Source organism: Pogoniulus pusillus, chromosome 4, assembly GCF_015220805.1.
Source record: "Pogoniulus pusillus isolate bPogPus1 chromosome 4, bPogPus1.pri, whole genome shotgun sequence".
NCBI lineage: Eukaryota > Metazoa > Chordata > Aves > Piciformes > Lybiidae > Pogoniulus > Pogoniulus pusillus.
In genome coordinates, this window is record NC_087267.1 from 7,229,643 (window position 1) to 7,257,051 (window position 27,409).

General features: G+C 40.5%; 1 protein-coding gene across 1 annotated transcript in view; it reads left to right on the forward strand.

Annotated features, from left to right (window-relative positions):
* TFEC (transcription factor EC) overlaps positions 1-27,409 on the forward strand; it is a 41,430-nt gene that overhangs the window by 1,477 nt on the left and 12,544 nt on the right. The window contains exons 2-4 of the mRNA XM_064142085.1: positions 1,424-1,519; positions 22,548-22,662; positions 23,537-23,593. Coding sequence (XP_063998155.1) covers positions 1,424-1,519; positions 22,548-22,662; positions 23,537-23,593 — 268 coding nt within the window. The remainder of the gene's footprint in view (positions 1-1,423; positions 1,520-22,547; positions 22,663-23,536; positions 23,594-27,409) is intronic.

Below are 27,409 nucleotides of genomic sequence, written 5' to 3' on the forward strand. Positions count from 1 at the left end.
GACAACTGACATTTTATTTCACGTTTATGGAGTTCTGGACTCACTAGTCTGCAAAAATTACATTATATAGCCTTTGTGGAGGCTTTGTGGTCATCCCTGTGGTGGTAAATGCAGTGTGCTGGAACCATTCTCAGGCACTTTGGCTATCTGACCAGAAATAACCAGTGCCTGTCTTTGCTCTGCTCTCTGTGCAAAGACATTGGAATAATCAGTTAGACATTGGAATAATGTCCAAGGAGAAGTAGCTACTTTCCCTCCATTGGACAGTTTTAAGACTTGACAGGGTGCTGGGCCATCTTATTTAAGCTAGTTTCACCTAGAAAGATTGGACCAGATGATACTTGGGGTCCCTTCCAGCTTGGCATTCTGTGAATCTGTGTGTCCTGGAGAGCAAGATGGCTTCTTGAAACCACTCTCCTGGAATATGCCTGATGATGACTGGGACTGTGATAGCTGGCACTGGCCAAAATCCTTGCAAATATCTTTCCAAGTATTTGAATAATCCTGTCCCAGAGTGTCAGGGAGGTGACTGTTGGAGTGTAATTTTCTACTGTGGTTGTGCCTTGGGGTTCAATATAGGCTATATATTTATATCAGTAAATAATATAGAGTAAACACATGGATTGGGTCAGTGAACTGTAGGTGTTTATATTGCCTAACTGCTGGCATGTCTTGGCATCCTTTTGGCCCTAATAGCACTTTCCTACATGACTCTAGACACAATTCCTAGGGCAGCACATGTATGTTTTTTAGAGAAGGAGAGGAGTGCACACATGAGCTGTGCTGGGCTCTGTGGCCTAAAAGACTGCCTTGAAAGGTCCCTGGCTTGTGTGATACTTCTGTTCTTTGCATAGGACCACAAAGTATTCACTGTTTTATTCTTAATTAACAATTCCATCAGTTTCAGCAGTGTTTGATTCAGATTAGAACAAAAATGGGACCAGAAGACTGTCTGCAGAAGTATCCAGTGTACTGCCAATCACAACACAAACCTTTGCCTGCAACACCAAATCCTGAGTGACTCATGATCTTGCAGAACCGCAGGTTCCTCTCAGCCTTCCTGCACCAATGCAACAATACACTGCAGGCACCACACATTTGATGAAGGTGACAGATCACAGTTAAAACTTAGCAAAGCACTCCTGTCATCTGATCCTAGTGTTGCAATAAGGAGTTAAGGGGGAATGGACTGGTGCATGGGAGGAAAGAACCAACTTGCTAAACCACAAAAACAGTTTTCACAAGAAGCAAAAGGTGAATGTTGTGTAAAAGTGCTTGAGTAATTTGAATTTCGAGACCTAATCTTCTGAAATGCATTTTTATTGATGTAATAAATACTTAAGATTAGTTCCTCTGTATATTCAGAATAACATTGTTTCCATTATTATTTGTAATGATTAGTCTTAAAATATTATTTTATCAGATGGAAGAGGTGATTGAAGACATAATCAACATGGAGTCAAGTTTTAATGATGAAGGGATAGGGTGTTCTGAAACTCCACTATTAATGCAAAGGACTGTAAGTATTCTGTGGAATTTCATCTTGCTGTTTAGAATAGAAAATGCCATCAAGGGATTCAAGCACACATTACACTTCAGAGGCTGGAGTGGTACTATCAGTGGTCTACTCGTTCTTTTCAGTTGCTTGTCTTTTTGCTAAGAAATATTACAGGAAAGGTTTCCATTGTGGTGGGACAACGCTGTTCTAAAATGGTCTGAGTAGAATTGGGGGTTCTAGCCCAGCACCATGTCTAGTGCATAACACACTGGAGGTGCTAATAATTCTACTGCAGAGCTAAAGATAAGAGGAATGTCTAGACCCTTGAAAGCCTTTTACGTTCCTTCTTAACAATCCTTCTGCTACACCTAAAAAGGTCAACATTTCTCTGTGTAATAGTTTCTACAGCATCTTGTGCAGAAGCAAGGGGTTTGACTTTCATACAGGCAAGTTACGCTTAGATGAACACTTTCAAGGACAACTTTGACAAATGTATTTTTTTAGACTGAATGCTTTCTGTGAATAAGCATAACAAACATAATGTTGTAATGTATTTTTGTAAAGAAATGACACAGGATTAACAAAGGCTACTTACATTTCATATGTGACACATTTGAAGTGGAAGGATGGAACTCTTCTGGACACAACACATGTTGAGGTGCTGGAACATGTCCAGAGAAGGGCAACAAAGCTGGTGAGGGGCCTGGAGCACAAATCCTATGAGGAGAGGTTGAGGGAGCTGGGCCTGTTTAGCCTGGAGAAGGGGAGGATCAGGGGTGATCTTATTACTGTCTACAACTACCTGAAGGGACATTGTAGCCAGGTGGGGGGTGGCCTCTTCTCCCAGGCAACCACCAATAGAACAAGGGGACACAGTCTCAAGTTGTGCCAGGGTAGGTATAGGCTGGATATTAGGAAGAAGTTCTTCCCAGAGAGAGTGATTTGCCATTGGAATGGGCTGCCCAGGGAGGTGGTGGAGGCACCGTCCCTGGGGGTCTTCAAGAAAAGCCTGGCTGAGGCACTTAGTGCCATGGTCTAGTTGACTGGCTAGGGCTGGGTGCTAGGTTGGACTGGATGATCTTGGAGGTCTCTTCCAACCTGATTGATTCTATGATTAGTCATGAAAATAACATCTTTTGGTTACTGTAGTGCAACACACCTTATAGAAGAGATGGGTTTTGTCCTCTCAATCCTAATTTATCTTACCATTTTCTGTAGATTTTGTCCTCAGGGTTTTAAATGGACACTGATAAAGAGAAACTTCACTCTGGTGAAGGCAGAAGGATTTTCATAAGCTTTGACAGTCTACAAAGTTCATTTCAGAATACAGAATTGGGTACTTGTTCTTAATCACTCACTGGAGGAACATCTTTTTCTGACTACAGACCATCATTGGCTACAAAAATACCTTTGGAGAGATGATATCTACTCCTCTGTGTTGCCTACTAGACAGTCCAGTATTAATGCCAATTAATAGCTCCGTGAATACCTGGCATTCACATGCTGGCTGCAGAACTAATACAGCCAGACTGATTTATATGTATCTCAGTACAGAGCACAGCAAAGAAATGTTCCCTGGGGAGTGAATTAATATTTTGGTTCAAATTAATGAGAGGCAGGGGAGGATCCTTTCTGGTGTGGTACCATGAGATGGCATGAATTCTTGCTTTTGGATTGGACCCATACTCCCTCAACACCTTTTAAAATTGGATGATGTTAATCTATGCTAATTCCAGCCTCGTTAGCCTTTATTTTCAGCCATGAAGGACATACCTCTCTAAAATGTATTGAATACCCTACTCTTGACAAGCAAGGAAATGTGCAACAGCTTTTAAGTCTAGCCAGAATCTTAACTTGCAATGATTTGAGATTCTTGCAGTGCTGTGGACCAGGTAATTGTATTTAGACTTTTGTTTGTGTGGAGGGAATCACCAGACTACTAGGTAAACCAGAGAATAGTGTGTGTTTCCAAGTCTCTGTGCAGTAAACTGCATCAGTGTGGAAGCAATTAAGCAGTCTATGCCTCTTCTGTCTTCACTTTTGGCAGTGTGTACTCAAAAAATGTAGGAAAGAAATGGGCATATGGAGGTGATTTCAGGCATTTAGCTTATGATTCAAGGTTTTATGGCATCTTTCCAGCAACATCTTAAATCTGCCTGCAAAATTTTGGCCATAAGTTCTGCAATTGAGAATGACAAAGAGACAAGCAGAAAAAAATAGTTTAGAAACTATTACTGTATTAAACAGTGCTGTGCTAGGAGATATGATCAGAGATGAGAGAACATCTAATTCCCCTCAGAAGAGGAATTTATTTCTGCTGTACTTAAAGACTCATATTACCTCTTATGTACATCTGCACAAGATGCCTGCCTATAATGGCTGCTGTCAGCATAGTGTGAGATCACAACTGAGATTGAGTTGCTGTGTATCTAATTTAGTACTTGCTTCCTCTTTATTGTTTTCCAGTGTAATGTTTAAGTCTTTTTAGAATTTCATCTTCAATTTTTCTCTGTATGGCATTGTCTTGAATTTTCCCAAATTGTGCAGAGTAATCTCTCTAAGACATTGAAAAAGCCTTAGTCTCTTGCATGTCAGAACGTGGTATAAGACTTGGGTGTTTTTCCAGCAAAGTCTTTTCTTGAAGAACACAAATTCATGAAGCCATTTTCTTTTGTTATTTGTCTGAATAGGTGGTGGCTGAGATCAGCAACTTTTCAGTGCTACTTGTTGCATGTTGCAGTGAATTAGTGTTTGCTTTAGTTAGGTGCACCCATGTACCATTTTAATGACACATTAAACAAAGACATTGAATTCTGTAAGACCACTCATGTGAGTAATTGCTCAGAGGCTCATTGTCTGACCCTGAATTAATGAATTACAGTCCTATATTAGTAAAACCAGAGAAGTGAAAACAAGAACAGTTCTCCATCTCTCATTAAAATGATTACAGCTTCAGAAGAGTGGATTGTCTGGCTTTTATTGCGTTCAAACTCAAATTCATCGTTTCATAAAGTGCTGTGGTTTTGGATGACAACTTCAAAGCTGCTCAAAGTAGGGATTCTTGTCTTTCCTTCTGTTACTCACGATAGTATGTAATAGTAGAAGCCTACATTTTATAATGTTTTAGAAGTTCACTTAAAGTATAATACTAGGTCCTCCCTCTATGAAAGAAGTCTTAATTCTTCTGAAAGTGTTTATGGCACAGTTCACAGTATCACAGTATCACAGTATCACCAAGGTTGGAAGAGACCTCACAGATCATCAAGTCCAACCCTTAACCACAGTGCCCAAGGCTAGACCATGGCACCAAGTGCCACATCCAACCTTGCCTTGAACTGCCCCAGGGACGACGACTCCACCACCTCCCCAGGCAGCCCATTCCAGTGCCCAATGACTCTTTGTCCAGAAAACATAGCTGGAACAATATAAGTAGTCTTATGAACTATCATTTGATGATGACTGTTCACCATGGGGAGAGTAAGATTTAATTTTATAAGTTGAAGATGAACCCAATTTACATTAATTTTTCCTTGTCAGAATAATTTAGTTTTATGAAACTGTTTAGTAACAGACAGTAACATATTTATCTACATTGTAAGAAATTAATTTGTTCTCATAAGTATTGTATTAAGAGCAACAGGTATATTCCTGAGCTTACAGGAATCATTACAAAAATGAAACAAGGAAGATACTAGCTTTAGAAGCAAACTAATGTTATGCAGATCAGATATTCTGACAGATATCTGAAAACATTTTTCTTTTTTTTTCTGAGGCATTTACTCTTATTCAAAATCCTCACAGTCTATTCAACGTGGTGTAGTGAAATTCAAGTTTATTAATGTCCAAATGCTTAGAAGACAGAGAATGTAGTTGTACATGTCTGTTAATGTAAAGCATATACGGAACCATCATTAGGAGTTTATGGCAAGGTCTGAAAAGCTGTGGTCTGTACTCCTTTTAACATATGAAAAAGGGAAGTTTAAGAAACATGCTAAATTAAGGCAGACATAGAGAGCACTAATCACAGAGAACTAGGAAAAAACAGTTAAAAAATAGGATCTCTGTGCTTTTCAGAGTGTGATTTGATGACGTGACCTAGTGAACCTCTACTTGTTATTAAACAGTTTTATTTTGCTCATGTATGTATACAGCCCTAGGACTTACCTGAAGGGACATTGTAGCCAGGTGGGGGGTGGCCTCTTCTCCCAGGCAACCACCAAGAGAACAAGGGGACACAGTCTCAAGTTGTGCCAGGGGAAGTACAGGCTGGATGTTAGGAGGAAGTTCTTGCCAGAGAGAGTGATTGGCATTGGAATGGGCTGCCCAGGGAGGTGGTGGAGGCACCGTCCCTGGAGGTGTTCAAGCAAAGCCTGGCTGAGGCACTTAGTGCCATGGTCTAGTTGACTGGCTAGGGCTGGGTGCTAGGTTGGACTGGATGATCTTGGATGTCTCTTCCAACCTGGTTGATTCTATGATTCTATGATCTATGACTCACCAGAAAACCCAGTAATTTGGCAAGCAGAACAGTAATCTCTCTGAAACATTTGGCATTTTACCAGTATCATCATTTGGAAAGAACTGCCATAACCCAGATAATCACTGTACAGCTACTGGGATAATGTCCTGTACTTGACATGCAGTCCACTAGAACTTACATCAAAAGCAAGAGGAGATTGACTGGCTTGAAATGTGAATAAAATGAAAGAATATTAATGTTTTTCAAGAGCACAGGCATCTCTTGCACCATATTAGGTGGGACCAGCAGGAAATTAATTTTATTCTGTGAACCTTTCCAGGGCCTTTAATTTGTTTTTGATTTGGGTGCACAAGAAAACAAGAGCTTTCAGAAGTATTCTTAAAGAAACCTCAGGACAGAGGTTCTGTATCAATTAGTTGGCTGGTGGTGAGAGCTAAGGAGTTGTGCAGAGCAGTGCTTGGGGCCAAGCACTGAAATAAAAATAGGCTTCGAAACTCACCAGCAGTGCCCCAGCTGATGGTAAGTCAAATCAGTTGGGCTCACTGTTGATGGTGTAGCAGGTATTGAATGACTAAACCAAATGGAGCAGTTCCTTTCAGATGCTTTGGAGAAAATGGAAAACTTCTCAGTGGAAAATCTTTTTACTGAGTTGTTCCTGTGTTCACTACCAAATAGAAAAAAAAAAAAATCTATTTTGATTTATTTGTAATGTTTAAGACATGTTTTATTTAATTATCCTCTTAAATGAGCTTGCCATAAGGATGTGTTAAAAGAGGAGGGGTTCAAAAAAAGCCTGTCTGAGGCGCTTAGTGCCATGGTCTAGTTGATTGGACAGGGCTGGGAGATAGGTAGGACTGGATGATCTTGGAGGTCTCTTCCAACCTGGTTGATTCTATGATTCTATGTTCCTGAAAGCATTGGCTTCTAACCAATAGAAAGTAGAGATGTTGTTATTATTATATATGGATAAATGCACCATTAGAGAAGACTTATTCTCACTCAGGGAATAGAACAACTTTGGTAGCCCCTGATAAAACTGGAGCAAATATCTGTTAAATCAAGTTATTAGAAAAAATAACCTCCAAAATAGTTTCCACTATGGCTCTTCCCTTTAAAAGAAAGAAATACTTCAAAGAGTTGAAGCAGTATTAGTTCCTCCAACAGCTACAGCTCCAAGTGCATGCTGAAATCATGATGATGTTGTTAGTGCTTTGAAGTTCACATCACCTCAGAGATTTGCAGCTGTCACAAACAATGAGTTTGTCCTTGGCAGCTTTGTCTGTCTGTGAAGGTAACCGAAGTTCTCCACTCTTCCTCTGAATCTCACTCGTTGTATGTGATATTTATATGTTGGGAGAAGAAGAATCGAATCTCCAACAGAGGGAAACCAAAAGCACCTGGGCACGCCGAAGCGCAGGAGCTTTGCTAGCCGTTAGATGGCAGGGCTGTGTTGGGGTGGCGGGGAGCAAACAGTGGCAGAATGGGGGGCATAGTGCTGTGAAAAGGAATTGTCTTGCAGTAGGTCACCTCTTGAGGGATTCTCATGACTTCAGCTCATACATTCATACAACTGCTTCCAGTTTACTTCAAAGTCATGTCAGTCGGGATTGCTCTGTTTCTGTCACTCTTGCAGGAAAACCGCTTACGGAGACAATCCTCAGTTCACTGCGGCTCATTTGTGTTTGTTCAACTTCTTTGATATTTGAAAAAAGGTTGTGTTGTACAGGCATGGAGTAGAGGTTTGATCAGAAGAAGACAGGATAGAAGTTTTCTTTCTTTAATTTTTATCTCTCTCTTAATTACAGCTAGTATAAAGTTCTGGTTAAGTCTATTAAGTCTGCATTTGATTTTATAGAGATGCTATTAATAAAGCACAGTGTACTCTCTAAAGTCTCTCTGCTATTACAAGGTCTTTGAGGTCACAGTTTCTTATCGTGGCATTAATAATTTGTGTTGTGGTAGTTTGTATTAACTATTTGTCAAATAGTAATGGTTACTATTTGGATGTATTACAAAAGCTGCTGTGTTTCTCATTGCCAGAAATCATACAGAAACAATAATTAAAGTAAGCATCTTCTGAAGTATTTTATTCAGTAATTGCTGTGATTATTCAATCATGAAGTAAAACTAGGTTTCCATTAGTGGTGCAAATAGTGCTGCTGATCTAGGCAGCCCCCTACTGTATAATCATGCCTGTTTTCAATTTAGTGATTAGTGCTGTCATTTGGTGACCTTTATAAGTTTATAAAATCTGCTAAAATAATTTTAGAGAAAGAGTCAGAGTAAACATTAACAACGTAATTTGCTCAGGTTGGGTAACTTGAAAAGGCAGCCTAACATCAATGAAAATGCTTTGTCAATCACATTCTAGACTAGATTAGTCTTAAAGTCCAAGGAAGAATCAAAGTTCACCTAAGCATATAAACTTGTCTACCAGTCCCTGGTATCAGTTCCAAGTTTAACAAACAGGAAAAATGAAGGAGAAGGAACAGGCAGTAGCTATTGAGGAAATAATAGGCTCCTCAAAAATAAAACTGGTGAGCAAATGTTTTCTTTGTCCTTCTTCAACAGTATAAAGGTGCTAGATAGGACAGCATGTCTTTCAGTTGCAGAGAATTAACAATGAAATGCACAAACTGTGAACTCAGGCTTGTTTTCTGCAGCTGGAGGTGTCTTTTGCTATCATCGGTGCTGCTGTTTTGAATGTCATGTAGATGCCAGATGGAAGTTTGTTCTCAGTATTTCACACAAGATAGTAGTTTGAGGCTGAAATGGGCTCTTTTGCTTGCTCTCAGTACTCCAAATAGATTGGATATGAGTGTTTGCAATTTACCTCATGCTGTAATAAATGTCTTTGTAGGATAGAGAATTCAATCCTTTAGGTCAGGAAAAAAATGTGTAGCTCACTTTTACGTGGCTCCAGTATTCAAAAGATGTGCAAAATGCTTGACTAGCTCAGCTCTGTCTTATAATGCTATAAGAGTACAATGTCTAATAACTGTCCTCTGTTTTGGGATAGACCTCTCTGGCTAAAGTGAGCCAGAAGACTCAAAACTAGAGTAAATTGTCTAAATAACTATCCTCTGTTTTGGGATAGACCTCTCTGGCTAAAGTGAGCCAGAAGACTCAAACTAGAGTAAATTGTTTCATAACTATGAAATGAAAGAAAAAGTCATTGTTTTCCTCTTTGTTCTTCTTTTTTAGAAAGGTAACTAGATATCAATTTAATTATTATTCTAAAATATAACTATTAGTCTAAAACACACACCTTTTTTTCTATAGAAGAACCTCCTATAAACATCATCATCTCTAAAAGAGGTTAACATACATTGAGCAGAGCTAAAAGGATAAGATAAAACAATTTTCTAATTCTCCTACTACACATTCCTGTGCAGCAGGTCTGCAAGCAAATTCCTGCTGTTTGGAGCCAGCAGGTTGATTTTGTCCTATCCAAAAGGACTAATGCACAGCCTCTGCTGCATATCTTGTGTTGTCTGTATACAAGAACTACAAGACCTGAAATTTTTAATAGATGGCAAATAATAGAGACAGTTGCATTAAGCACCTTGGGGTCTGTAACATACAGGCTGTGATCACTTCTGGAGCTAAACTTTACTAACTTCTGTCACTAGTAATTACAGAGGTTGAACAAAAAACTTGTGAGCTCAGAGACAAAAACAGTGGCCACTCACTTTGTTCTTCTCTAGACCCTGTCAAGCATTCTAGTGCAAGATAAAGCTAACTTGTTGAAAATACAGTGATGTCTTTGAAAGCTATTCTGAGAAATAAACTCCTAAAAGTTAACATTGCTCTTCTTAGTACCTCTTCTCCCTCAGCCAAGACCTTATACAACACTTACTAATTGTGTACAGTAGTTTATGAAGTAGTTAACCATGCATTGATATTTACACTAGAAATAAACGCTTGTGAATGTATCTGAAATCAACTGCTGGAGAAAGGATTTGCATGGAAAACAAAACCTGTGATGGCACATGTTAATCCATTTGAACATACTACATCACAGAAATATTACTGTAATGGATTCAGATTATGTGAATATCTGAATATGTGAAAAATGTAGGAGGACATAATGTAAAACACATAATAGCATCATAAAATGTAGCATATAAATACAGATAACAGAGATGCTAACATCTATATTAAGAGAAAAATGTTGCATATTCTAATCCTGATTTTTTTTTTTTTCACTTGTTGAGCCTCAGGTACAGCTGACATTTTTTTTTCATTGTTTTCAGGTTGCCTGATTTGGTTTATGTATTTACATACAGTAGCCAGAGAAGTAGAAGTGGGGTAGGGACAGGAATTAATGCATTCTCTGGTTTTACTAGCCAAAATCTATGAGGAGAGTCTGAGGGAGCTGGGGTTGTTTAGCCTAGAGAAGAGGAGGCTCAGGGGTGACCTCATTGCTGTCTACAACTACCTGAAGGGACATTGTAGCCAGGTGGGGGTTGGCCTCTTCTCCCAGGCAACCAGCAAAAGAACAAGGGGACACAGTCTCAAGTTGTGCTGGGGGAAGTACAGGCTGGATATTAGGAGGAAGTTCTTCCCAGAGAGAGTGATTGGCATTGGAATGGGCTGCCCAGGGAGGTGGTGGAGGCACCGTCCCTGGAGGTGTTCAAGAAAAGCCTGGCTGAGGCACTTAGTGCCATGGTCTAGTTGATTGGCTAGGGCTGGGTGCTAGGTTGGCCTGGATGATCTTGGAGGTCTCTTCCAACCTGGTTGATTCTATGATTAGCTCAGTAAAACATTTAACACAACTGTTATGTAGTTTTCATCTTTGGATTTAAACACTTGGAGAGTAATGGGGCAGTAGTACAGTGACATTTGATTTCCAGCTACAAGTTAGATGATGATGCTATCACAACATCACTTCACTTTTCTTCTACGTCTATTATGTTAGTTTTGTAACCAGAAAAACCAAGAACAGCCAAAAATGTATAATTAAGAGATGATAACTGAAAGTATAGAACTGACCCTTAAAAGGCTGATTCTCCAGAAAATTCCTTTGCTTGGTTATACTTCTATAGGCAATGGACTTCTATGCATATGATCAGGGCAGGAATGTACTGTAACAGGTAATATGAGCAGAGTTCATTTTTCTCTGATGAATAATGAACCAGCTTGATGATCATTATTTGAAGATAAAAAATGAACCAGTTTTCATGCATAATATATAACATGTAATATATCTGAACATTAAGTCCCTGGTTGAAAAGTGTGTAATTACAAACCATGTTAAATATAAATAGAGGAGGAGATACAATTTGTTCAAACGAAAACAAGTCTGAAAGGTGAAACATTTCTGCTGTTCTCTGTAGATAATGAAAATAGAAACTGGAAAATTTGGATGTTAGTTATTATTAAAGATCATCTATTTTCAAACAGAAGTATTTTATATTGCAATTGCAAAAGGGCCTCGGAATTCCTTCTCTGTTTATTCATTGTGGATAAATAAAACTTTTTTTCACTGGCTAACTTCAAAGTGTGCCCTGAATTTGCAAAATGGTGAATTGTTTAGTAGCTGTGTAATAATTCATTCATCACAGATCTATTTTCTAAACAGTAGTATCTGGTATAATGAGCATTTCCAGTTTTTGAGAAGGGGGAAAGTGGGGTAGTTCTTGTATGTTCAATGTGTGTTTCAGTAAACTGTGACTTTTCATCTAATTCAAAGGTCTGTGCAGAACAACAACTGCTCTGAATGTATGCTATACTTCTGATACTGCAGGAAATCATATAATCACCTGAGTTGGAAGGGTCCTCTAGAGGTCATCTAGTCCAACCCCCTTGCAGTCAGCAGGGACAACCCCAACTACATCAGGTCACCCAGAGCTCTGTCAAGCCTCACCCTGTGTATCTCCAGGGATGGGGCCTCAACTACCATTCTGGATGAACTGTTCCAGTGCTCAGTCACCCTCATTGTAAAGATCTTTTCCCTAACATTCATTCCAAATATTCTCAAATTTAAAATCATTGCCCCTTGTCCTATTGCTGCAGGCCTTTGTAAGGTCCCTCTTCAGCCTTCTTCCAGGCCCCTTTCAGGTACTGGAAGGTGGCAATTAGTTCTTCCCAGAGCCTTCTCTTCTCCAGGCTGAACAACCCCAGCTCCTTCAGCCTGTCCTTGTAGCAGAGGTGTTCCAGCCCTCTGATCATTTTCATGGCCCTCCTCTGGACCTGCTTTAGCAGGTCCATATCCTTCTTTTATTGAGGACTCCAGAGCTGGATGCAGTACTCCAGGTGTGGTTTTACCAGATAGGAGTAGAGTGTAGAAATGTAGACACACGTGGTGGAAAAATAGGGTAGCAAAGGAAATTTCTGCTAGCAGGACTATTCCTGCAGCTTGCTTCCCACTTGCCCTCCTTTCAGTGAGTCTTTGGACCTTGTCAGAATTAAGACCTCTGAAACAAGCAGTCTGGTCCTGACTTTTGTATTTTGTGGGGGCCTCTTGACACTTCTGATCATATGCTTGGATTTGTGAATGTGACCTCGTGGAAATATCACCCTTGGAGAAACACTGCTTATTCTTGGGTCCCTCAAGAAAAAGCAGTGAATTGTTTTGACCTGTCAGAACAGGCCAGATGCCTTTGGTGAAAAAAGCTCTTGCTATCCAAGGATTTAGCTATTTTAGATGCCTAGAACAGGTGTCTGCTCTTTAAAAATTCTTCACAATTAGTGACATCTTTTTGGGTGTATGGAGGGTTGTTTGCCACTGGAATTATTCTTTCTACCTAGTCAGGCATATCCAGAGTTGGTTGATTGTACCCTTCTTTTATGAATGCATTTTAGTAAAATGCAGTAGAGGTTATCTAGAAAGTGACTGAACAAGATTGTTTCCAAGTGAAGAGGCAAAATAAAGACATGACAAGGATTTTGTTAAAAAAAGAAGGCATCTATAAAGCATCCCAAGAACCAATCCTCAACCTCAGTATATTTAATATAAATATTAGCATACATACTTCTATGCTAATGAAATTCACTGGGGTAGCAAAAGTATTGCCAATACAAAAGCATCCCAAGAACCAATCCTCAACCTCAATATATTTAATATAAATATTAGCATAAATACTTCTATGCTAATGAAATTTACTGGGGTAGCAAAAGTATTGCCAATACAAAAGCATCCCAAGAACCAATCCTCAACCTCAGTATATTTAATATAAATATTAGCATAAATACTTCTATGCTAATGAAATTTACTGGGGTAGCAAAAGTATTGCCAATACAAAAGCATCCCAAGAACCAATCCTCAACCTCAGTATATTTAATATAAATATTAGCATAAATACTTCTATGCTAATGAAATTCACTGGGGTAGCAAAAGTATTGCCAATACAAAAGCATCCCAAGAACCAATCCTCAACCTCAGTATATTTAATATAAATATTAGCATAAATACTTCTATGCTAATGAAATTTACTGGGGTAGCAAAAGTATTGCCAATACAAAAGAGGATGAGGATATCATAGAGGAAGAATTATATGACTGTGATGACAGAAGAGTATAAATGGAAGGAATGTAATAGTATCGAGTGTAAGGTCATTCATTTAAATACTAATAACAAGAACGTCTGCAGTAAGCTGAGAGCTCATTAACTGAAGATGACAGAGAAAGATCTGGTTACATTAGTTGCTCAGAGGATGACTATAAGCCATCAAAAGGAGATAAATATGGTCTTAGGATCCATCATGAGAGAGGCTTCCAAGAGACACAAGGCAATATCCACTGCAGAATTCACTGGCTACAGAACTTTTAGGATCCTGTAGACAAAGGTATCCACTCTTCAGAAAAAGAATAATTCAAGGTGGGAAAGGCAGAGAGAGGCCTTTTAGGATGCATCATAACATGGCAAGTCTGGCTAAAGAACTGATAGCCTGTTCAACTTAGCAAACCAAAAATCACACAGGGATGTTAAGCAATTAACTATGTAAGTTAATTGCTTGTAAGTTAAAGGAACACACAAAAAAAACCAAAACCCCAAAACCAAACCACCACCACCACACCCACAAAAAATACCTAGGAATAGAAATAAACAATTTACAATCATTCAACTTTTAGAACATACTCCCAGTACAAATATTGGAGATGTGGAATCTAACTGATTTTAGACAGGGCCTTAATGTTTTATGAAATGACTTATGTGATGATATGTTAAATGAATTAAATACCCAGGAAATGGATAGTCCACTCAATCCAGACTGGGTGTTACTACATTCAGCAGGATTTTTAAGTTAAGAATAAAAATCTAGGTTTAGCTGACTTTGGAAGAGTGTTGGACTGTTATTTTCTAGCTATGCAACACTGATTCTCATAGAACTATGCTACTTACAGTTCTTGAGTGTAACTGTCAGACAGACACGTAATGCAGAAATTAGTCATTCTGGAAAAACAAACAGTATGTGATCATGTCATGACATAGAGCTGTCTAGGGACTACAGGTACAGACAACCCACGTTATGAATTCTTCTTCATAGAATCATAGAATCAACCAGGTTGGAAGAGATCTCCAAGATTGTCCAGTCCAACCTATCCCCCAGCCCTAGCCAGTCAACTAGACCATGGCACTAAGTGCCTCATCCAGGCTTTTCTTGAACACCTCCAGGGATGGTGCCTCCACCACCTCCCTGGGCAGCCCATTCCAATGCCAATCACTCTCTCTGCCAACAACTTCCTCCTAACATCCAGCCTGTACTTCCCCCAGCACAACTTGAGACTGTGTCCCCTTGTTCTATTGGTAGTTGTCTGGGAGAAGAGACCAACCCCCACCTGGCTACAGCCTCCCTTCAGGTAGTTGTAGACAGCAAGGAGGTCCCCCCTAAGCCTCCTCTTCTCCAGACTAAACACCCCCAGCTCCCTCAGCCTCTCTTCATAGGCTTTGTGTTCCAGGCCCCTCACCAGCTTTGTTGCCCTTCTCTGGACACATTCCAGCACCTCAACATCTCTCTTGAATTGAGGGGCCCAGAAGTTATGGAAATGCTGTTTGGTTTAAGACTCCATTGAAATTACATTACATTTTCCAATAGCAGCCATACTGTGGGATTTAGAATACCACATTATTTTTCCCTGAATGAGGCAAAGGTTTTCCTGGCTTAGTAATGTTTTCTGTTAAAAAAAACCAAAACACCAAACATAACTTGCTATGAGACACTGCAAACTGCAATCACAGCTGCCCATTGCTAGACATCCATGCAGACAAGCCCTAGGAGGAGAGGCTGAGGGAGCTGGGGGTGTTTAGCCTGGAGAAGAGGAGGCTCAGGGGAGACCTCATTGCTGTCTACAACTACCTGAGGGGTGGTTGTGGCCAGGAGGAGGTTGCTCTCTTCTCTCAGGTGGCCAGCACCAGAACAAGAGGACACAGCCCCAAGCTATGCCAGGGGAAATTTAGGCTGGAGGTGTGGAGAAAGTTCTTCACTGAGAGAGTCATTGGACACTGGAATGGGCTGCCCGGGGAGGTGGTGGAGTCACCATCCCTGGAGCTGTTCAAGGCAGGATTGGACGTGGCACTTGGTGCCATGGTCTAGCCTTGAGCTCTGTGGTAAAGGGTTGGACTTGATGATCTGTGAGGTCTCTTCCAACCTTGGTGATACTGTGATACAATGGACTCCTAATACCTGCCTCACAATCCTCTCTGTGCAGCAGTTCAGCCTCAAATATTGAATATAACACATTTCTCTGGAGGAGGCCTGCACAGTCATTGTCTTGGACACTGTCAGCAAGCACAAAGTCACAGACTCTTGTGAGGTGCTGCTAAGCTCAAGCCAGGCAGTCTCACTCAGCTACTTCAGCTGAAGGTTTCTTTTATAATAGACTTCAAAGTTGAGCATGTTCCAGGACTGATATCCATGAATGGGAATTCTCCTGTTCCAGTCTTTGCACACAGTCACTGAAGATCCATGACACTTTATACAGAAGGATGAGTGCTAACCCCAGTGTCCTTGCCAAATGTTAGCTTTGCTAATTACAGCCTGCTCTCTGTAATTCTTGGAGGTTTAATTAGGTACAGTATTCTCTTCCTTTACCACATTGTCACTGCTTATTCCCACTTAACCATCTACTATGTGAAAGATTGTTATTCTTTTGTCTAAAGATGGCTGTATTTAAGAAGCAAGAAAACCTGCTAATTTGATAGTGTTATTTTTAATGTGTATATATTCATCCCCCATGAGTCACTTGCATCTAAATTCTCAGATGCCCATACAAAAATATGTGTGTCATTAATGGAAGGGTTGGAAATTATGTGACTTATGAGGAGTGGTGATGAAGCTGGTGAAAGGCCTGGAACACAAAGCCTATGAGGAGAGGCTGAGGGAGTTGGGGTTGTTTAGCCTGGAGAAGAGGAGGCTCAGGGGGGACCTCATTGCTGTCTACAACTACCTGAAGGGACATTGTAGCCAGGTGGGGGTTGGTCTCTTCTCCCAGGCAAGCAGCAATAGAACAAGGGGACACAGTCTCAAGTTGTGCCAGGGGAGGTCTAGGCTGGATGTTAGGAGGAAGTTCTTGCCAGAGAGAGTGATTGGCATTGGAATGGGCTGCCCAGGGAAGTGGTGGAGGCACCATCCCTGGAGTTGTTCAAGAAAAGACTGTGCCTTCTTGAATAATGTGAAGCCTTCTTGACTCTTTTGCCCTTCAGGACTGCCTCCTGAGGGACTCTGTCAACCAATCTACTAAACAGGCCCTCCATATGTCCAAGCTATCAGTTGTGCTGATTCTCCTTCTCCAAGAATCAAAAACTCTGTCATTTCATGATCACTACGCTCAAGATGGCTTCCAAACATCACGTCACCCACATATCCTTCTCTGCAAACAACAGGTTCAGTAGTGTGTCTTCCCTAAATGGAACCCTCTCCAGTTGTGTCAGGAAGTTATCTTCCACACATTCCAGGAGCCTCCTAAACTGTTCTCCCTGCTGCCCTGTATTTCCAGCAGGCATCTGTTAAGTTGAATTCACACATGTGAAAAAGGACTAGCCACTGTGAGATGTCTTCCAGCTACTTGTAGAACATTTATTTTGTCTCTGCATCCTGGTTGGGTGGTCTATTACAGAATCCTAGCAAGATACCTGCCTTGTGGGCCTTCCCCTTGATTCTTACTGATAAACAACCTTATCACCACCATCATTGAACTCTACAAAGTCAAAACACTCCCTAACACCCAAGATTACATCTACCTCTTCTCCTTCCTTGCCTATTCCTTCTGGATTAAGACATGCATGGATCATTCTAATTAGTGAGGTCACAGGGTTGCAGCTATCAGTATGTGAATGACTTGGGTTTGGGTTTCATTTTCATCATCTCCACATGGAGTTATGACTCTGTTTTCCTAATACCAGATGAAATTGCCAAGTAACGAGGGGGAAAATGCTGGAGATGACCTCAGTGGAACAAAGATGAAATGGGACAGCTGGGAAAATGTTTACTGCCTTTTGCTGCTCAAAGGAAACATTAGTGCAGCTGGATACAGGCAATGGACAGATAGTCACATGCAGGCCTAGCTGTGTGAAATTACACTGCCCCAGAGGTTCTGCTAGGGATGGAGACGTATGAATTCCTACCACTCCAGACAGCAGCAGCTGAGTTACATGGAAGTACCTTCATCAACTCTGTAAACAAATCCAGCTGAAATGTTCAGGTGTGGCTTTAAGTGCAGTTTACTCATACTCTTTGGAACCCTCATGCACTTCTGAACTTCTCAAGTGTTTTAGTATTACTTTTTTCATCACCAGTTTAATTTGCCATTCATGACCTCTTCTCTTGTATTTGAGCCTTGTTGTTCAAGTTCACACCTCTGTGGGTAGACTCTAGAAATTTAAATAAATTTTGAGGATGAAGATAAATTCTTGGTTGACAATTAGAAGTATCCCATGTTCATGGCAACCTGTCATTTGCAATTCTGATTTTGTTATTTTGTTCATTGACTGTATTGCACTTTGGCCACAACAACCCCATGCAGAGATACAGGCTGGGGTCGGAGTGGCTGGAGAGCAGCCAAACAGAGAGGGATCTGGGGGTGCTGATTGATACCCATCTGAACATGAGCCAGCAGTGTGCCCAGGTGGCCAAGAGAGCCAGTGGCATCCTGGCCTGCATCAGGAATGGTGTGGTCAGCAGGAGCAGGGAGGTCATTCTGCCCCTGTACTCTGCACTGGTTAGACCACACCTTGAGTGCTGTGTTCAGTTCTGGGCCCCAAGTTTAGGAGGGATATTGAGATGCTTGAGCGTGTCCAGAGAAGGGCGACGAGGCTGGTGAGAGGCTTTGAGCACAGCCCTACCAGGAGAGGCTGAGGGAGCTGGGATTGTTTAGCCTGGAGAAGAGGAGGCTCAGGGGAGACCTCATTGCTGTCTACAGCTACCTGAGGGGTGGTTGTGGCCAGGAGGAGGTTGCTCTCTTCTCTCAGGTGGCCAGCACCAGAACGAGAGGACACAGCCTCAGGCTGCGCCAGGGGAGATTTAGGCTGGAGGTGAGGAGAAAGTTCTTCACTGAGAGAGTCATTGGACACTGGAATGGGCTGCCCGGGGAGGTGGTGGAGTCGCCGTCCCTGGAGCTGTTCAAGGCAGGATTGGACGTGGCACTTGGTGCCATGGTCTAGCCTTGAGCTCTGTGGTAAAGGGTTGGACTTGATGATCTGTGAGGTCTCTTCCAACCTTGGTGATACTGTGACACAAAGTAGTAGTAGCATAAACTGTATGGCAGCCTTATCCAAAGTCCACTGGAAGGAGTCACACAGACCCTCAATTCTTTTTACACAATTCTGTTTTCATATAATTTCAGTAAGTCAAATTCATTTAGGTGAATGTAGGAAGTAATTAAATATGTGTCTAGAACTAATATGGGTTCAGTCTTGTAATATTGCTGTGCTGTCCCTGGAATAAAGGAAATGCAAGGGCAAAGCTGCAATGGATTCTGTAATATTTGTCAGTTTACCACTCTGGAATGAAACAAAGGTGCTTAACTTGCGAATGCGCTTAGCATTCAAATCCTGCACATTAAACATAGCTTGTCCTTGAGTAATAATCAGCTGAATTCCAAACATTCTTTTAAAAAGTATTTTCATTGAGGATCAAATATGTAAGCAGATTTTAAAATCTGACTTAGCATTTTGATTTCTAATGGTATTTAAAATTGTCCGTTCCTCTAAGTAATAAACCTACTTTAAAACTGAAAATGTCATTTATGAGCATTGAGAAAGAATCCTGCTTGCCTTATTGCATTGTAAGTTCTGTAGCTGGGAGAAGTGAATCCAAACTAAGTTCTCACATAATTTAGTAAAGTTATTAATTAAGCTACTAAAATAATTCCTTTAAAAATAAAACCTCTTTAAAATTTCAGATTCAATATAAAAACCTAGGAAAGCGCTGCTGTTCAGAATAATTCTTCATGAATCTCACTGCCTGCAAGATGAGAAATGATCAGTTTAAAAAAAGCTACTTCCCACCAGACATCCAAGAAAAGCCTGGCTGAGGCACTTAGTGCCATGGTCTAGTTGAGTGGCTAGGGCTGGGTGCTAGGTTGGACTGGATGATCTTGGAGGTCTCTTCCAACCTGGTTGATTCTATGATTCTATGCCCCTAAAGAGTGCTGCAGAAGCATATGGTTGTTGTCTCAGTGATCTGTCTAAAAAATTCCATTGTTTTAAGATCCCTGAGTGCAGGGCAGATCTGTAAAAAGATGTTTTCTTGTCTATGAAAAGAATTTTCCTAAATAACTCCTAGTTTCCTTTAATGCTTTTTTTTTTTAATTTCAGGCCAGTAGTTTTTTTTCCCCCCTTGGCTAAGTGGACCAAAACTCAATTTCTGAATCCTTGCATGTTGGGAACAAAAAAAACCCACCACAAAGCATTTATATATATATGATAGAAGTGATATATGATTGTCTTCTAATCATAGAATCATAGAATCATAGAATCAGCCAGGTTGGAAGAGACCTCCAAGATCATCCAGTCCAACCTAGCACCCAGCCCTAACCAATCAACTAGACCATGGCACCAAGTGCCTCATCCAGGCTTTTCTTGAAGACCCCCAGGGACGGTGCCTCCACCACCTCCCTGGGCAGCCCATTCCAATGCCAATCACTCTCTCTGCCAACAACTTCCTCCTAACATCCAGCCTATACTTCCCCTGGCACAACGTGAGTCTGTGTCCCCTTGTTCTTTTGGTGGTTGCCTGGGAAAAGAGACCAACTGCCACCAGGCTACAATGCCCCTTCAGGTAGTTGTAGACAGCAATAAGATCACCCCTGAGCCTCCTCTTCTCCAGGCTAAACACCCCCAGCTCCCTCAGCCTCTCCTCATAGGATTTGTGCTCCAGGCCTCTCACCAGCTTTGTTGCCCTTCTCTGGACATGTTCCAGCACCTCAACATCTCTCTTGAATGGAGGGGCCCAGAACTGTAGCAGAACTACTTGGACTCCTTTCATATGGCTGTTTTCACACCAACATGTTGCACTGTGTAAAACAACATCAGTGCTGAAATGCTGGTTATGCTGTCAGTGGAAATGAGCAAAGGTTGAACTGTTCTTCACTAAGTTTTTACATATCACAGAACCATAGAATCATAGAATGGTTTAGGTTGGAAAGGACCTCAAAGATCCTCCAGTTCCAACTCCCCACCATAGGCAGGGACACCTCTCACTAGAACAGGCTGTTCAAGGCCTCATCCAACCTGGTCTTGAACACCTCCAGGGAGGGAGCAGCCACAACCTCCCTGGGCAACCTGTTCCAGTGTCTCACCACCCTCACTGTAAAGAACCCTTTCCTAACATCTAGTCTGAATCTCCCCTCTGCCAGTTTAAACTCATTACCTCTCATCCTGTCATTACAAGACCTTGCAAATAGTCCCTCCTCAGCCTTCCTGTAGGCCCCCCTCAGATACTGGAAGGCTACTACAAGGTCTCCTCAAAGCCTTCTCTTCTTCAGGCTGAAGAGCCCCAACTCTTGTAACCTGCCCTTATAGCAGAGGCACTCCAGCCCTCTGATCAGCTTTGTGGCCCTCCTCTGGACTTGCTCTAACAGTTCAATGTCCATCTTGTGCTGGGAACCCAGACCCTCAGGTCCTTTTCCTCAGGGCTGCTCTCCGCCATTCGCCACCCAGCCTGTGCTTGGGATTGTGCTGACCCAGGTGCAGCACCTTACACCTGGCATCGTTGAATGTCATGAGGTTGGCCTGGGCCCACCTCTCCAGCCAGCCCAAGTCCCTCTGGATGGATCCCTTCCCTCTAGCAAGTCGACTGTGCCACACAGCTTGGTATCACAATATCACAGTATCATCAGGGTTGGAAGAGACCTCAGAGATCATCAAGTCCAACCCTTTACCACAGAGCTCAAGGCTAGACCATGGCACCAAGTGCCACGTCCAACCTTGCCTTGAAGTGCCCCAGGGACGGCGACTCCACCACCTCCCCGGGCAGCCCATTCCAGTGTCCAATGACTCTCTCAGTGAAGAACTTTCTCCTCACCTCCAGCCTAAATTTCCCCTGGCACAGCCTGAGGCTGTGTCCTCTCGTTCTGGTGCTGGCCACCTGAGAGAAGAGAGCAACCTCCTCCTGGCCACAACCACCCCTCAGGTAGTTGTAGACAGCAATAAGGTCTCCCCTGAGCCTCCTCTTCTCCAGGCTAACCAATCCCAGCTCCCTCAGCCTCTCCTCGTAGGGCTGTGCTCAAGGCCTCTCACCAGCCTCATCGCCCTTCCCTGGACACGCTCAAGCATCTCAGTGTCCTTTCTAAACTGGTGTCATCTGCAAACCTGCTGAGGGTGCATATCTTACAGTTATTTCAGATATGTGAAATTATTCAAGCAGAAGTAATATTTGAGTGATTATCTGGAATCATTAGAAACATATTTTAGTCTTATTTCTCTCTAAGTGCATTATAGGGGTTTGTTTAAATACTGTTATATGGCATTTTGTAAGGTTATAGGGATAATGGTATACATGGTCATATATGGTATGTATGTTAAAAACCTTAGGTTACCTCATCTATCCTAAGCACAGCACAGCTTCCTTAAAGGTTATTGATGTTCTGCCCATTCTAATGTTAACTAATGCATCTAACTGGGTCACTGAATCTTTACACTGCTAAGCCAGGTGCAGTGTGAACTACCAAGTAATGTGGTTAAAAAGAAACCCTAAAACATCACTGGGGAGTAGGTCAAAATCAGCAAGGTTATTTTTGCTTTCAACCTAATTCATGTTTGAAGTGCAGTTGTGGTAATCCTGTTATTGGAAAATAGAGTATAGAAGTAATTGAAAAACAGACACTGGGGGCCATATCCTGCTATCACTCTGCATCTGAAACCCATATAAATGGCACTTAGGAAGCTGCTTTTGGAACAGTGGCAGACGGTGACCCCTCACTTCCAATCAATCTTACCTAACACTACGTAACAGTATAAACTTTCCCTTTAGACACAAGCACACAGATCCTTCTAAAGAACGCCAGGCTCATACTCAAAGAAGTTTTTCTCTTTGTACTTAAGTTTTAAACATCTCTTAAGCCTTGAACTTATTTAAATATTTTAAATTTTCTTTTTAATTATTCCCCTTTCTTCCCATATCCCTCAAGCTATCTAGCAGTATTTTGGATATATATAACAGTGACCAGGGAACGGCACCAGCTAATATGGGTCTCACAAATGCTTCTTGCCCAGCAAATCTGCCAGTAAAAAGGGAACTCACAGGTAAAAGAACTCTCAGCTTTTAGTATTTTATAATTGCAGAAGTGATGGTGTTTCTTTTAAAAGCTGAATAAATCTTAGCCATGTAATAGATGTCCATAATTAAATTCCTGAGAATTTTGCATTTTTTAGTTTCATTTAAGGAAAAAAAAACAAACCAAACCCAAGGAGAGAAGTTCTGTTTCTGTTCTTCTCTTTCAGAAAGCATGTTCTCATCTTGGGTTTTGTTTTGGTTTTTTTTGATGAACACCATGATTCTATAAAAGCTAATTATTTTAGGAAACAGTGGATTCTAACACATGTTGGCTCCTAACCAATGATATAAATAAATTATCATCCATTAGATTTGTTCCAGGGTAGAACAAATGGTTCTTTTGGAACCTTACAATAAGGCTATTCAAGGTAAATCTATATTAGTGGATTAACAACTTTAAAAGTTACATTCAATTAATCCAAGGAATGTTAACAACTATGTACAGTTTATTAGTGTCACTCAGAGGAAACAGGGAGTTTGTTGAGTATCTTACAAATCTGATTAACTCTTGCATTATGGGATATACAAATCCATATTCACATTATTGCATTGTATGTTTTATCCTGTTGTAAAATACAGCAAATTGGAGAAAAATACCCCTCCATGGCACTTCTGTGTTCTTAAATAAAAAAAGGCACAATACAAAATCTGAAGAAACCTGCCAGATTTGATCAAAATACAGTACTGGTACAATATAGATTTTCTTATGATCTTGTTTAATAATAAGAAGTAATGAAGTAGAATGACTACAAGGCTGCTCTTGGTCGCAGAAGGCCATTTTGAAAAGGGAAAGTATTGAATTACAATGTGAGGACTGTTTTAATAAATGTTGCTTTCTGTCAGAAGCAGATACACGAGCAATGGCAAAGGAGAGACAAAAAAAGGATAACCACAATCTCAGTAAGTATGTGTTCATCTTCCATCTCATTCAAAGGAAAGTATGGGTAATGCAAACCCAATATACAGTAGCTACCACATCTCTTGTCTTTTTGTAGATCAGCATCTTACCAGGATAATAAAAGCCCCCTGAACTGTCTACAAACAGCCAACCACAGAGCTTTCTTCCCTAAAACTGATTTTTGTCTTTGATATTTGTCTTTCAAAACACTTTGCATATTGTAATTAATTTCTTTCTATATCATCTCCTGCTATTATTATTTTATTCTGCCATTCTACATGTATCCTGCACACTTGCTGTCTCTATGAACTACAGTGCAAAACAGATAAGAAAGTATAGAGATGATGAAAACAGTGAAAATCCAGTTTTCACACCTTACTGAAGCACCCAAGCAAGAGAGTGTATCTCTATGGGTGGTAGGGACAAAACAAGAAGAACTTACAGAGGATATCAGACAGCTTCTAAACACTAGTTAAGCACTTAAAGCTGTGAAAATTGTATGTCACAGGGCAGGACTGACCGAGACTCATGGTGTTCTGACTCTGCTGTGATACATAAGCTTCCTAAACTCTGTAGGCTGGGATATACTTCTGTTTCTTCTATGAAGAACAGTGAAGCCATGTGAAGATATTGGGCATTTCAATTCTAGAGGAGGCTTGAGGTATAATGAAATTAATAGTTCCATGCCTCCTAAATAGTAAACTTACAAAAATAAACATTGTGATATATCTAGAGTAGGAAAAAAAAAATCTTGAAAGTATTTAGCATTTTTTCCCTCTTAAAGAGGACTTTGAAACAAACAAAACCCTAAAGGATTAATTTTGAAAAGTGTTGTCTAAAGCAATGACATTTTGCAGTTTTCCTTTCCTTCTTTTGCAGCAGAAATATGATGCTTATGAGTCCCTTTCAACTTGAGGTATTAATATGATTCTATAAATTTAAACCTAAATTAGTAATTACTTAGTAGACACTATTTATATATTTGTTCTTTTATTTATATCTTGGTTCTCTAGCAATTCTGACAATCTTAGAGAGATTTATGGCTTTATTGGCATGAGATTACGTACCTGGAAGTATAACATCCACTGGTACACTGTGCTAGCTCGCAGCCACTGTGGACAAATTACTGCTACTCTGACTTTCCAGAAGGCATCCTTATTTTTCTTTGTACATTTTTCATGGATTACAGACAGACCATGTATATTTTTAGGCCTGTTGCTAGCACACCTTCTCTGAAGCACAACTGCAGCTGCTGCTATTCTTGCTTGGGCAGGAATGGGGAGGTTTTGCCAGACTAGAAAAGGCAGTGAGTCAGGGTTGTAATTGCAAGGCAAAAGACAGGTACATCCAGATGTTAGGGGTACCAAGTCTTATCATTGCCTTAATTGTTGGGTTTTTTTTTTTTTCTCTGAATTCATCCTTTTGGGGTTTTTTTGGCTCTGAATTCATCCTTTCTCAAACACAGAAAACATGTCTGAGAGCTGTCCCTCACCAGTGGCGATGTGCTGAAGATTATATGCCAGGATGAGAGTATGCAGACATGCAACAACTCTTATAGTTTGGCTCTAAGTGAATATTTCAGAGGTCAGAGTCTCTCTCTCGATAGCTCCACTTTCTGATGTCTTGGACATATTAATGCATTACACATAAGGGCTTTATTAGTGTTTCAGGTTGAATTTAAGTCCATATTTTATAGAAATGTTCTTATACTTTCTCACACAAAGGAGGAATTAGAAGAAAAAAAACCCTTTGAAAGGTTAGATAAAAAATGAAGCCATGATAAAGGACGTAGATTTAAGAAATGGAACTGCTTCTTCATGTCACAGCAAGATTTTAAACCATTACTAAATGTATTTTCTTGTTTTGTTTGAGGTTTCTTTTTCCAAACAAGCCATTAAGACTGTACAGTTTGTTTATTATATGCTCATCCTGTCCATGTAGCTCAAAAAAACTATTCTCTGGTTTGGTTTTAGTATCATTTCATGCTTGCAATATTATTGATAAGACACCTTTGGAACTGTAACAGATATAAATCAGGAGAGTTCTATTGAAACATGTTTCCAAGCTTCAAAATATAACCACTGGAAGTTTCTTTTCAGATAAAACAAAAAAAAAAAAAAACCCAAAAAACCCAAACAAAGAAAGTGAATTCTGTAAGTGTACACATGTAAAGAAAATTCTGTCTGCCTTTTTTTCAGCCAACATATAGTTGACCTTTTTTTTTGATGAGTATCTTCTATCCGTGCTCCAAAAATTAATTGAACAGCTTTTATGCCATAGGATTGTATATTTAATGCATATTCTTTCAATCAGTTTGCCCTGTCATTGTTTTGCCCATAGAACTGAAATCTATCTTTTACATTGCTCAGTTGGTACATGCAGCTATATGTTGCATTCTCAGATGAGATCACACACAAACGTGTCAATGGGATGCACAGGGTCACTTAACAGTACAATTCAGGATAACAGTCCTGTCTCCTGAACATATAAGTCATGACTACAAAACCTGAGATGCTTTTATCTGTTGAGTGAAATACTTGTTCCTATAGAGGGTAGACAAGATAAAATCTCACCAAGGCAGAGCACTTCATCAGGGTAAATAATAACAGCTAGGAAGTTCCTTGAGATGGAATCAGCTGGGGAGGAAGTAACTGCTGCAGAAAACTTAAGAGCTTCACACAGGCAAGAAGATAAAACATCTTACTGGAAAAAGTAAGGATGTGTTGTGAGACTGAGATGGAAAGCAGTGTGCTTGGATGACTGTGTAAAGTTGAAAGTCAGCCTAGGAACACCCACTTGGCTGCCCTTGACTGCACATTTCTAATATATATTCAAAACCAGACCATCAAACTTCAAATGCACAAGTCCATTAATGGATAAGGGGAACGTGGTTACATTCTACTCATATTCTAGGCAGGCCAGGACTGATCTAACAGAGTACAGTGGCATCAGCACATTTCACTAAAGGTAAGATCTTGCAAGAAGCAAAGCATAAGGAAAACAATCCAATTCAATTCTAGCAGTGGACAAAAGTGTGAGTCCACCCCTGTAATGACTTCACTGCTGGTTTCTAACAGCTAATGGCACTGAATATATTTTCTGTGTCACAATCATGGACAAGAAATCCCTCACAATGATGAGATGTCATTTGGGCCTGTTCACTAGAAAATGTGAAGTCTCTGCCTGTAAAAGTGATTGTAGAAAAGCTGGTGAGGAAGCAGAAGATCATTTTGTCAAAATCAGTGAAAAGGGAGCAGAAAGGTGACAGACTCTTTTGTGCAAAGAAGGGTCACACAATCCAGTCTGGATACCAGCACAGTGCTGATACAGAGTAGACTGAGTATGCAGAGAAGGAGAGCTAATTTTAAGAGGCTTATCTTCACTTATTTTCACTTCCAGCTAAGTTACAAGTAAATAAGGATACCATATGTGGTTTGAGTTAGAAGTATAAAATGTATATTATTATACTCTTCTATTTCTCTTAATTTCCTGTATTAAAATAAAATGATTGTAAATATGCTTGTGCTGTCCATTGCTAAAGGAAACAGAGGTGCTGTGGATGATGGGGGTTTGGTACATAATCTTTTCTTTGAAGGGATGTGCTTGCAGCAGTGTGGTTTGCAATGCTGAGAAATGTAGAAAAAGAAAAAAGATACTGAAGCTGCTAACTGTGATCAGGAGTTCTGCCAAAATATTAAATGCTGGATGAGTTGTCTTGTGTCCCTGCTGAAGTCATCTGCAAAAATCCAGTAAGCTGAAAACTCTGTTGTGTGAGGGCAGAGTGGAGAAAGGGTGCAGAAATATCAGAAAAATTAATT